At 45.3% G+C, this 12,775-nt stretch overlaps 1 protein-coding gene across 1 annotated transcript; it reads right to left on the bottom strand.

Moving 5' to 3' along the window:
- Positions 1–427: 427 nt before the first annotated feature.
- Positions 428–3,961, bottom strand: LOC114204149 (double homeobox protein 4-like protein 4). Its single transcript, XM_088020483.1, has 4 exons — positions 3,854–3,961; positions 3,319–3,433; positions 2,667–2,821; positions 428–1,318 (listed from the first exon to the last, which is right to left on the bottom strand). The coding sequence occupies exons 1-4, from the start codon at positions 3,959–3,961 to the stop codon at positions 428–430; spliced, it is 1,269 nt and encodes a 422-aa protein (XP_087876609.1).
- Between the last annotated feature and the right edge of the window lie 8,814 nt (positions 3,962–12,775).

A 12,775-nucleotide genomic window follows, 5' to 3' on the forward strand; every position in this document is an offset into this window, starting at 1 on the left:
GAAGGAAAAGGCATGTGGAGGTGTCCTTCTTCAAACTCTCCCCCTTTCTTGGTTTGGCTGCCAGGCCCAGGGTTTCCCAGGCCACAGAGGAACGGGTGATGGCAGGGAAGAGGTCACCTGTGTGTCCTGACAGTGATTTTGATCAATTAGGTGTCTGGGAGGGTGCCCATAGCCCAGTGCCCACGGTGCATTCAGAGGCTTTGTGGAGCGTGGTGCTCATCGGGAAGGCAATGGAGGCCTGCGCACAGGGCAGAAAGGATAGCCTTCCTCTGTCTTTCCAAGCCATGGATGCTGCTTTGTGCATTGGTCTTCCTCCGGATCATGCACAATGCTGCCTGTTTCTCCTCCTTGCTGACCCGCTAGGACTGCATCTCAGGAAAGGACATCTGAATGAGTGTTGGGTGGGGAGGAAGAAGCCTCCCTGTGCCTAGGCCTGAGGCCATGTGGAGTCATGCAGCATAGCCAGTAAGGCATGAAACTCCTCCTCACTGAGGGGTGTTTCCAGGGGTCCCAGAGGGTCCTCTTGTGGCAAACACCCACTCAGAAAAGGGTGTGTGTCTTCTTCCATCTCTGTGGTTGTGAAAAGATCCTCTAAAAAACTTGAGGCTTCTGCAGAGGTTTGGTGCTCTGGGTTGAGAGTAGCAGACAGCCCTGCGGTAGGAAGTGCCTGCTGCTCCCAGCCAGGCATCTCAGCATGTGCAGGCTGCAGAACTGCCCCATCCTGAGCCTGTCCTGTGCCGATGACAAGCTGGGACCCCTCGCCCGTGCACTGTGTAGTGGAGTTTCTCCCGGCGTGCCCTGCCTCCTTCAACCCTTGGCAAGGATTGTCAGCTAGAGGCTGAGGGTAGTCTTGGAAGGGCAGGGGTGTCATGCCAGTGCGCTCATGTTGCTGCTGGTGTTCCCCTTGGGATGGGGGACAAAGAAGTGCGTGTTGAATGAAGAGACTCCCTACCAGAGTCGGTCCGGTCAAGGAACAGCTCCTCAGGCCTTTAGCAGCAGGAAAGTTGTCTCCTCCTTGCCCACCTTGGGTGGGCTGGACCATCATGGCCCCCAGGGCCTGGCACCCAGGGCCCCCACAGAAAACTGGAGGGTCAAAGCCCATGCAGGGAATAGGAGTTGTCCCTGCAGGAAAGCCCTGCATGCTTCCCAGAGTATTGGACAGAGCCAGTTGGGGAGAGCTTACAGGGACACTGGCCAGAAGGCCTGGTTCCACTGGGACTGTCACATAAGGACTGGGTTTGGGGTCTGCTTCCATGTCCTTCATGGGGCCACTTCTGCTCTGCCCTGAGTGCCGAGCTCTTCTGTTCTGGAACCAGACCTGGGACAGAGAAGACATGTGGACATGAGAAGAAGGGATAGATGTCAGCACTCTTTCCCCCCTATGTCCACATGGGATATCTCGTGGAGAAGGCCAGGACTCTTGTTCTGAATCTCAGGGTAGCTCTGTCCATACCTTTCACCTGGCCCTTGGAAACTAGGTGAACACCCAGGGAAACTGGACACCTGGCCTGGAGTCCATCCCCCCTTGATAGGCTTGAATGGCAGGCGCTCAGCTCTGCTCTGCCTGCTGTTCAGTCCCTAACTTGCCGTCTCTTTGATTGCCAATTGCAGCTTTCTGCCCAGCCATTTCAGGAGCCCTGGGACAAAGACATAGCTGACCACCTGCCCCTCCTTCCCCAGGCTACTCCAAGTCCTCCGGAATGCCTCAGGACGTCTCTTAACACTTTTCCCTTCTCTGGTGTCTGATTCGGTGTAACCCGAATGGCAAACCACCAACTCTGACTTGAAGCCCTTCAACTCATGCCTACTGGCCTCGGATCCACATGATAGGTAAGTTTACAAGCACATCTCTTATGGGTCTAGAGGAAGGTATGGGTAGCCAGGAATCCACATCAACAACACTCGCATTCAGATTTGGTACTCCCTCTCCTCCTTTTGCTACATGGAAAGAAGAGTTTTCAGGATTGAGCATGTTGAGCTTCCCCTGTGTCCAGGGACACGACTTCTCAGAGTACGAGCCCATGAAGGCCCGCTTGAAGCAGGGTCACTGGCTCTTGTCCCAAAGGAGAGGCTTCCAGAGAGTCAGCCTCCATATACCATAAGGACATTTCACAACTCCTATACCAGGAACCACTCTCTGCAGAGCTTTCTCAACCAGGGCACATGGGACCTCTCACCCACCTGCCAATAATCCTTGGGACAATTATCCTGGATGATTAGGTTATCCAGAGAAGGTGTGGTTTGCGGGTAGAATCCATTCCTGCTCTGTGGTCCTGAGGACCAGGACCCTGACAAACAGGTTGCCACACGCAGGACAGCAACCCCACTCACACTCAGGAAATTCTGAGGGCCACATGGAGAGTGCTACTAGCTGCTCAAGAGCTGACAGTTTGTGTGATCTCTAGATAGGTGCCAATATTTCTATTTCCCCTCTTTTGTCTGCTCACCATTTCTATACGCATGTACGCTGCCAACTCCCCCCCCCACACACACACGCACCATTTGGTTTGGAAATTCTTCCTTGGGCGGTGTCTCACTTGCAAGTTCAAGGCTATCCCCCCATTGCCTGGGCATTTGATCCTGTGGATAGGTCCACGGAGCCCACGATTCCCCACCACTATCCCTTCCACGTTGAAAAACTCATGTGCCACACTCTGAATATGTACCTGAATGCGGGATTCCGGAAGACCTGTGAGGCTGGCCAGGTGTTCCCTGGTAGCAATGCTTGGAAAGCGGTTCTTCTCAAAGGCTTGAAGGAGGATACTGGTTTGGGATGGAGAAATCGATGTCCGTTTTCTCCTGCCATCCTTTGTGAAATGTTCTAAAAAGAGAATAGAGTTAGAAAGGAGGGCTTTGAAACCACTGGCACATCCAGTGTAGAAAGAGATATTGGTGTCCGTCTGCATACATGTGTGTGAGTGTGTGTGTGTGTGTGTGTGTGTGTGTGTGTGTCTGTTCTCACATGCTTCTCCATTTTCTCAATGTCCTCTCCATCCCTGAGTCTTGAGTTCACCATGGACCCATGCACACAAGCCAGTGCTTGAATCTAAGTCTGAGGTGACCCCAGAAGAGGACTCTGTCCTTCCTACATTTTCAGGACAAGAAGATTCAAAGCCTTTCTTGCCCAGAAACAATGCACCCGCCCAACAGGTGGTGCATGCACAGTGTCCATCTCTGGGAACAGAAAGGCGGCTGGAACAAGTGGTCATGGTTTCCTCTGCTAAGCCATCTTGGCAAACACATGGAAGCCCATGCATACCCATTCCTGTGTCAAGGAAAAGCTCAAGAAGAGACCCATTTGGTATGATGGGGAGTCACCTTGAGTCCAAGATGGAGGCTGTTCCTGTCCATGTGTTGGCCCTTGCCCTTGGGATTTGGCAGACCCCAATCGGCTCTGCCTTAGCTGTCTCGTGCGCTGGTTCTGGAACCACACCTAAATTGCAAAAGAAGAACCGATGGTCAGGCAACACTGGTGGACATGATCTATCTATCTATCTATCTATCTATCTATCTATCTATCTATCTATATGCTTTTTTTTTTTCTCATACATAAGGTCTCATAGTGTTTTGTGTGGACCATGAGATAACTCAGGAAAAATGATCTCTAGGGAAAGTCAGCGAAGATGTGTTGACCTGTTGAAATATCCCAGGCCTGGCCCTCCAATAGTACCTGGGTTCCACGAGTGAATGATTTAGAATGACTTCAAAGGACAGGGGCTTAAAAGAGATGCACATACAGGAGCCAAAGCTTCTGAGCTTCCGAGCTCAGCATGTAGATTGACATGCAGTGGCTTGGACTGATTTTGTCCATGACTTGTCCCCCAGGGAAAATGCAAGTGAAGTTCAAACCTACCTGGATCCTGGATTCTGGAATGTCTAGCTCTCGGGACAGTCGTTCTCTGGTGGCGATGCCTGGGTACGGGTTCTGTTGGAACAATGCGTGCAGAGCCCCTTGCTGCATCGGCTTCAAAACAAGCCTCCTCCTTCGGGATCCGCATGGGAGGGAGACTGTTGGTGGAAAATGACAACCATATTAGGAAGGCTTTCATAGGAATGCAAAGCGGTGGTTCGGTCTCAGCTCTTCACTTCCTGCCCTGTGTACACCTTCCAAGGCTGGGGCTTCCTGTGCCTTTGCCATTCATGGATCCAACTAAGGGGCTGCTCGATAGGACAGGCAGTCCACCATCTGCCTATGTGAATGAGTGATAGGCACGCATCTAGGGAAATACCAAATGCTATCAAACCATGTGATGGCATGGCAATGAACTGAGGAACCCTGTGGTTGGGATGAAGAGGTGAAAGGACCTTAGGAGAAACAAAGAGGAACCCACTGCTCCTAAAAACCACCAAGGTGAACTCCAACAAAATATCCTAAGTGCTACTCAGTGAGGTGAAACTTCTCTTTTTGTAAATGACACCTGAAATAGGTGCTGAATATTTTCCTGTTCTTTCCCACCTGAGATCTAGCTTGCCTATTTGCAAAAGAGGGAGTCTTGTTGGGAATCCCGGGCACCAACTGCAGTTTTCATTCTGATGGCAGCCATATGCAAGCCTCACTCTATCCATTCCCCCAATCCTCCCTGGATCACAATCCCTCCAGCATGTATGCTGGCAATCGATATGGTCTCTTTTACTTTCCCGAACCTTGTAAAATTATCAGGGCCTTTGGAAAATGCCTGCAGGGAGCAGGAAATTGGATGGAAACTTACTCTTTGATGTGCTGGTGGGAGCCATGCTGATGGAGTCACTTGGGTTCCAGAGCACTGGCCGGCCGACTGGGTAGGACCCGGATCATGGGACTTATCAATGCCTGGGATGGCCCACCCCTTGAAGTCCCACCCCCATCATTTTGACAGCTTCCTGTGGTAGCCCTGCCTTTAGTGGTTCAGACCTTTGGCGGAAGAGGTCTTCAGGAGGACATCGGGACCACCTGAGCCAAGTATTTGCCCTGGGCAAGTGGACATGACCCCCCCTCCTCTGGTTGCAATGTGCCTTTCCCAATCCCACTGGCTTTTCTCCGAGATTACAGCCTTGACATCGAATCATGATGTTGAGATTCTTGGACTCTGTGTAGGACCGGACCACGTAAAGGCACTTCGATAATCGCTTCAGATTTTGCCATGTATGTGTGCAACTCCAACCACCTTTGGCCACCCATGACGAGCCTCCTAATTAAGTTCCCTTGTCTTGCATTACGTTGTTTTCTATCTTTCTTTTCTTTGTTTACATTTATTTTTTATGTATTGGAACTTTCATCATTTTTCATTTGAATGTTTTTGTTTTTCCCCTTCATTTTTATATATTTTTTTTGGTATTACTTTTTTTTTATATTGATTTCGTACGTGCCCTGGTATTTTCAACCTTCGCCCCACCAATCAGGACTGTTTAGCTACATATTTTTGTGTCTAGATGCCCTCCACATCTGGGGAACGCAATTCTGATGACATCAGGTCAGCTCCCAGGCATCTTGTGAAGCTATGGGTGTGGAGCCTGGCAGGACACTGAAATCAGTCAGCTTAGATGGGCGGCACGTGAGAGGGAAATTGTGGACTTGGCCATCGCCATGTATGTGGGGTGGTTTGATCGACACTATTAGTTGCTTGTGGGTTTGCACATGATTGTGTGTGGCAAACCACCTCCTCTGACTCAGAGGCTTTGAACTCTTTCCTCCCAGCCTCACACCCAGCTGGTTCCTCTACTGGCACATCTTTTATGGGCCATGGCGACAGCTTTGCATCTAGAAGTTCCTAATCAACAACACGAGCATTTGGATTTGACTCTCTCTCCTTTTGTGGCCGGAAGAAAAGTTTAACTCTCATTGGTGACTTCAATTTCCTCTTTCTGAGTGTAAGAGTTGTCAGTGGGGGTGGGGAGGTGGAAAGCAAGATGGCGGAGGAGTAGGAGACCTGGATTTCGTCTGGTCCCAGGAATTCAGCTGGAGAGGGATCAGACCATTCTGAACATCTACAAACTCAACAGGAGATCGAAAAAAAAATAGCAACAACTCTTTGATCAGAAAAGCGACCACTTTCTGGAAGGTAGGACATTGTGGAGATTCCACACCGAGTTGGGTGACAGAGAAAGAAATGCTCGGTCACAGGCCGGGTGAGTACAGGGTGCAGCCAGAGATCAGGGAGGCAGGAGTGAATACTACTTTCCTCTGGGGGCGCACTGAGGAGTGGGGCCCCCGAGTTCTCGGCTCCTCCGTGGCAGAGATTAGGCGGCCGCCATTTTCACTCTCATCCTCCAAAGCTTTATGGAGAGGCTGCAGGGAACAAAAGCTCCTGAGAGCAAAGCGGAGCAGATTATTAGGCTTGGACCAGTAAGGGCAGGGCAATTCTGCCTCCGGCAAAGACATTTGGGAACCAGGGCAACAGGCCCCTGCCCCAGAAGATCAGCACGAACAGCCAGCCAAGACCAAGTTTACTGATCAGTGAGAACAGCAGAACTCCAGCTCTAGGGGAATACTGCACATAGAATTCATGGATTTTTTACCATGATTCTTTAGTCTTTCAAAGTTAATTCTTTTTAACTATCTTTTTTTCCCATTTTTTCATCCAATATCTTATCAATCCCTTTTTTAAGAAACATTATTATTTTTAATTTTTAGAGTCATGTTCTGTCCCTTCATACTAGTTACCTTTATTTTTGGCTTGTTCTCTCTGGAAAATTTTGAGATACAGTTTCTTCTAACGTCAAATTATACCTTAAATATCTAGTGTATGGCTTTGTTTTAGTCTCCTGCCTGATCACATTCTCTCCCTTTTATTTTCCTTTCTTTTTTTTTAAATCCTCTTCTTTCTTTTCTCAAACAACTTCTTATCTCATCAATTCCTTTAATAAAATTTTTTATAATTCTCATCTTTATATATTCCATCCCTTCATCATACCAACCCTCATTTTTGTACATATATAAGTTTTTCTTTCTTTAAAATTTTGGGGGCACTTTCTTCTAAGAGACCAAAATACAGCTAAAATCTAGTGTGTGGTAATGATCTTTACAGCAGCTTGACCATATTTGATCATATTCTGTTTTTATCTTTTTCTTTTTTTTGTTTCTTTTCCTTTTTTTTTTAATTTCCCTTTCTTTCCCCATGGTTTCAGGTCTTTTCTAATTTGTTTAGAGTATATTTTCTGAGGACGTTGTTACCCTGTTAGTATTTTGTTCTCTCATTCATCTATTCTCCTCTGGACAAAATGACAAGACAGAAAAAAAACATCTAAACAAAAAGAAGCAGAGGTAGTACCAACTCCCAGGGACCTACTCAATATGAACATTAGTACGGTATTGGACCTAGATTTCAGAAACAGGAATTTAAGAATACTAACTGGATCTGAAAAAAGCATGGAATTTATCCTTTCTGGAGAAATAAAAGAACTAAAATTTAACCAAGTCAAACAAAAAGGCTATGAATGAGGTGCAATGAAAAATGGGGGCACTAATTGCTAGGATAAATGAGGCAAAAGAGAGAATCAGTGATATAGAAGACCAAATGTTGTAATATAAAGTCTCTGAGAAAAAGAGAGATAAACAACTACTGGATCACGAGGGCAGGATTCGAGAGAAAAACGATACCATAAGACGAAACAACATTAGAATAATTGGAATCCCAGAAGAAGAAGAAAGAGAGAGAGGTGCAGAAGATATAGTGGAGCAAATTATAGCAGAGAACTTCCCTAATTTGCAGAAGCAAACAGGCACCAATTCCAGGAGGCACAGAGAACCCCTCTCAAAATCAATAAAAATAGGTCACCACCCCGACCTCTAATAGTAAAACTTATGAGTCTCAGACAAAGAGATATTCCTCAAAGCAGCTCAGGAGAAGAGATCTGTATAATACAATGGTAGAAATAATAGACTGGCAACAGACCTATCTATAGGGACCTGGCAGTCCAGAAAAGATGGAAATGATATATTCAGGGCACTAAACAAGAAAAATATGCAACGAAGAATACTATATCCAGCTAGGCTGTCATTGAATGTAGAAGGACAGATAAAAAGCTTGCAGGACAACAAGAGCCAAACTGTGGAAAGAGCCAAGATGTCCATCAACAGATGAATGGATAAAGAAGATGTGTATAAATAAAATCTTAAAAAAAAAACCCACAAATAATAAATAAAATCTTTAAAAAAAATAAGGGGTGCTTGGGTGGCTCAGTTGTTAAGCGTCTGCCTTCAGCTCATGTCATGATCCCAGGGTCCTGGGATCGAGCCCTGCATTGGGCTCCCTGCTCTGCGGGAAGCCTGCTTCTCGCTCTCCCACTCCCCCTGCTCGTGTTTCCTCTCTCATTGTCTTTCTCTGTGAAATAAATAAATAAAATCTTAAAAAAAAGAACTGGTATATATACACAATGGAATATTATGCAGCTATCAACAGGAATGAGATCTTGCCATTTGCAATTATGTGGATGGAACTGGAGTGTGTTATGCTGAGTGAAATAAGTCAATCAGAGAACGACATGTATCATATGACCTCACTGATATGAGGAATTCTTAATATAAGGAAACAAACTAAGGGTTGCTTGAGTGGTGGGGGGTGGGAGGGATGGGGTGGCTGGGTGATAGACATTGGGGAGGGTATGTGCTATGGGTAGTGCTGTGAATTGTGCAAGACTGTTGAATCACAGGTCTGTACTTTTGAAACAAATATTGCAATATATGGTAAGAAAATAAAGAAGAAGAAGATAGCAGGAGGGGAAGAATGAAAGGGGGGAAATCGGAGGGGGAGACCAAGCATGAGAGACGATGGACTCTGAAAAACAAACTGAGGGTTCTGGAGGGGAGGGGGGGCCGGGGGATGGGTAGCCTCGTGATGGGTATTAAGGAGGGCACGTTCTGCATGGAGCACTGGGTGTTATGCACAAACAATGAATCATGGAACACTATATCCAAAACTAATGATGTAATGTATGGTTATTAAAATAACAATAAAAAAAAGCTTCCACGACAAACCAAAACTAAAGGAATTGGTAACACAAAACCAGCCCTACAAGAAATATTGAAAGGGTCCTCTAAGCAAAGAGAGACATAAAAGCAGCATTGGCCAGAAAGGAACACAGACAAGATACAGTAACAGTCACCTTGGAAGCAATACAATGGCGCTAAATTCATATCTTTCAATAGTTACCCTGAATGTAAATGGGCTAAATGCCCCAATCAAAAGACACAGGGTAATAGATTGGATTAAAAAAACAACACCCATGCATATGCTGTCTGCAAGTGACTCATTTTAGACCCCAAAACACCACCTGATTGAATGTGAGAGGGTAGAAAAACATTTACTGTGCAAACTGACACCAAAAAAAGCTGGGGTGGCAATCATTATATAAGACAATTTAGATTTTCACCAAAGACTGCAATAAGTGATGAGGAAGGACACTATATCATTCTTAAACTGTCTCTCCAACAAGAAGATCTTACAATTGTCAATAGCTATATCCCTAACATGGGAGCAGCCAATTACATAAGGCAATTAATATTGAAAGCAAAGAAACACATTGACAACACACAATAAGAGCTGGGAAATTCAACAGCAACCTCACTGAAATGGACAGATCATCTAATCCAAGGATCAACAAGGATATAAAGACTTTAAATTCAGGGGACTAGGTGAAATAGGGTCCCCTACTTCTCTGCCATCCCCCCCCAAGTAGTATAGATAGTTTAAAAATATTTGTTCTTCCAATCCATAAGCATGGGATATTTCTCCATTTCTTTCTGTCTTTTCAGTTTCAGTTATATGTATTCTGTAGGCTTTAGAGTTCAGATATTTTATCGCTTTGGTTAGGTTTATTCCTGGGTATCTTACGGGTTTAGGTGCAATTCTAAATAAGATCGATTCCTTGATTTCTCTTTCTTCTGTCTTGTTAGTGTATAGAAATGCAACTGTCTTCTGTGCTTTGATTTATATCCTGCTACTTTGTTGAATTCCTACATGATTTCTAGCAATTTTGGGGTAGGATATTTTGGGTTTTCAATATAGAGGACCATGTCATCTGTGAAGAGTGAAAGTTTGACTTCTTCTTTGCCAGTTTAGATGCCTTTTATTTCTTTTTGTTGCCTGTTTTCTAAGGTGGAACTTCTAGCATTATGTTGATTAACTGTGGTGAGACTGGACACCCCTGGCATGTTCCTGCCCTTACGGGAAAGGCTTCCATTTTTCCCCATTGAGGATAATATTCTCTGTGTGTTTTTTGTATATGCTTTTTATAATACTGAGGAATGTTCCCTCCAGACCTGCACTGCAGATAGTTTTAATCAAGAAAGTATACTGCATTTTGTCAAATATTTTTTTGCACCTATTTAAAAGATTATGTGGTTCTTGTCCTTTCTTATATTAATGTAGTGTATCACATTGATTGATCTGTGTATTTTGAACCACACTTGCAGCCCTGGAATAATCTGTACTTGGTTGGTGTGAATAATCCTTTTAATATAATGTTGGATCTTATTAGCTAGTATCATGGTGAGAATTTTGGGATCCATATTCATCAGGGATATTAGTCTTTAATTCTCCTTTTGGGTGTGTCTTTGGTTTTTGGTTCAAGATATTGGTGGCCTCATAGAATGAGTTTGGAAGTTTTCCTTATGTTTCTATTTTTTGAAAAAGCTTAGTACAATATATATTATTTTTTAAAAAATGTTTGATAGGATTCTCCTGGGAGGCAAACTAGTCCTGGACTCTGGTTTGTTGGGAGATTTTAATTACTCCTTCAATTTCTTCGTTCGTTAAGCATCTTTTCAGGTTTTCCATTTCTTCCTGTTTCCATTTTGGTAGTTCATACGTTTCTAGGACTAAAGGCAACCTATGGAATGAGAGAAGATATTTAGAAATGGCTTATCAGATAAATGGCTAGTATCCAAAATCTACAAATAATTTCTCAAACTCAACATCCAATAAGAAAATAATCCTGTCAAGAAAAGGGGAGAAGCCATGGGCAGACATTTCTCCAAATAAGACATACAAGTGATCAAGAGACACATGAAAAAATACTCAACATCACTTAGCATCCGGGAAATACAAATCAAAAGCACAATGAGATGACACTTCACACCAGTCAGAAGGGCTAAAATGAACAATACAGGAAAGAAGAGAAGTTGGTCAGGATGCAGAGCAAGGGGAACCCTCTTACATTGTTGGTGGGAATGCAAACTGGGACAGCCATTCTGGAAAACAGAATGGAGGATCCTCAAATAGTTAAAATTGGAGTTATCTTTGCCCCAGGAGTTGTACTACCGGGTATTTATCCAAAGGATACAAACATAGTTATGCAAAGGGGCACCTGTACCCCAATGTTCATAGCAACAATGTCTACATTAGCCAAATACAGAATGAGTCCGGATGTCCATTGACAGATGAATGAAGAAGATGTGCTGTATGTGTAAAATAGATTATTACTCAGCCATCAGAAAAGATGAAACCTTACCATTTGCAATGATGTGGAAGAAAATAGAGTGTATTATACTAAGTGCAGTAAGTCAATCAGAGAAATACAAGGCAGTGTGCTCATAGGACCTGGGCATAAACAGATGGAACCGTGAGGAAGCTTCTTGGGATGAGAAGTGACCTCCAGGGGCTTGGTAAGTGTGAGTCTTGCCTCTCTGTAATGTATGTTGTCTAATCTGGTTTGAGGGTGCTGCTTTCGGCAGTCTGGAGGCTGGTGGAGTCTAGGTCACTTAAATATAAGGGGGATGTGGGTCACTTATGTGATCCCGACACTTAGAATCTCCTGTTCGTAGCTGCTCAGACCCTGCACATCATACCCTGGGTTCCACAAATATCAGGCTCCTGGGAGGGCTGGCACCACAGAGCTGCTCACCCCTTGAATCCCCATTCCTTCATCTGTAAGATGGGGGCAACTTTGTTGGGAGGTGGTTGTTTGAGCAGAAGGCAGGAGATGGCAGGGATGGGGAAGGAATCTAAAAGAGCAAGGGACAGGTACAGTCCGGAGTAGGGAAGGGACAAGGGGGAGGGTAGACTGTGAGCCTGGTAATTGTCCTGACCTTTCCTCTTCAAATGTAAAACATTAGATCTGGGTCTGGGAGGACATCAGACTGGGTGCTGCCTCTGTCCCACATCTGACCTTCTCTGGTCCTCAGGCTTACAGGGCATCAGAGCCCAACACGTACCCAGTCACAGACCAGTGACAGACCTCTCCTGCCTCCTTCACTGCTGCTTGACACTCACACCTTAGTGTCCTGGGGCCCTTAGGGAAGCTTGGAGCTCCAGCAACCAGGGTGGGACTGAGAGATTTAGGAAACTATTCTGAGGTGCCCTGACAGGTAGAGACCTACTACAGATATGTGGAGATGTAGAGAGGTAGTTGCTGTGGCAGTTGTCAAAGAGGTTACTGCCTATGGTCTCCTCTAGGATTTTAATGGATTCCACACACATTGGGGTCTGTCATCCATTTTGAGTTTGTCTTATATTTGGTGTAAGAGAATGGTCCAGTTTCGGTGAGGAGCAAGATGGCAGAGGAGTAGGAGACCTGGATTTCGTCTGGTCTTAGGAATTCAGTTGAATAGGGATGAAACCATTCTGAACACCTACGATCTCAACAGGAGATCGAAGAAGAGAGTAGCAACAACTCTCTGAACAGAGAAGTGACCACTTATTGGAAGTTAGGACATGAGAAGTGAATCCGAGGCGATATTCGGGAGGATAGACGACGGGGGAGGGGGCCTCCCTCAGCCACTTCTGGCAAGTGATAGAGCCGCGGCGCACAAAATTGGAACTTTTAGAAGGTGGCTCTGCTGAGGGATGTCGCTCCAGTG

This window comes from Eumetopias jubatus, unplaced genomic scaffold (assembly GCF_037043125.1).
Source record: "Eumetopias jubatus isolate StellerSeaLion01/CBP00866 unplaced genomic scaffold, mEumJub1_p1.0 scaffold_30, whole genome shotgun sequence".
Lineage (NCBI taxonomy): Eukaryota > Metazoa > Chordata > Mammalia > Carnivora > Otariidae > Eumetopias > Eumetopias jubatus.

Coding starts and splice junctions, on each gene's coding strand:
- LOC114204149 (XM_088020483.1), bottom strand. CDS start 3,961: ATGCAGCAAGGGGCTCTGCACGCATTGTTCCAACAGAACCCGTACCCA. Junction 3,434..3,853: donor TTCCAGAATCCAGGATCCAG/GTAGGTTTGAAC, acceptor TTTGCAATTTAG/GTGTGGTTCCAGAACCAGCG. Junction 1,319..2,666: donor TTCCGGAATCCCGCATTCAG/GTACATATTCAG, acceptor TCTCTGTCCCAG/GTCTGGTTCCAGAACAGAAG.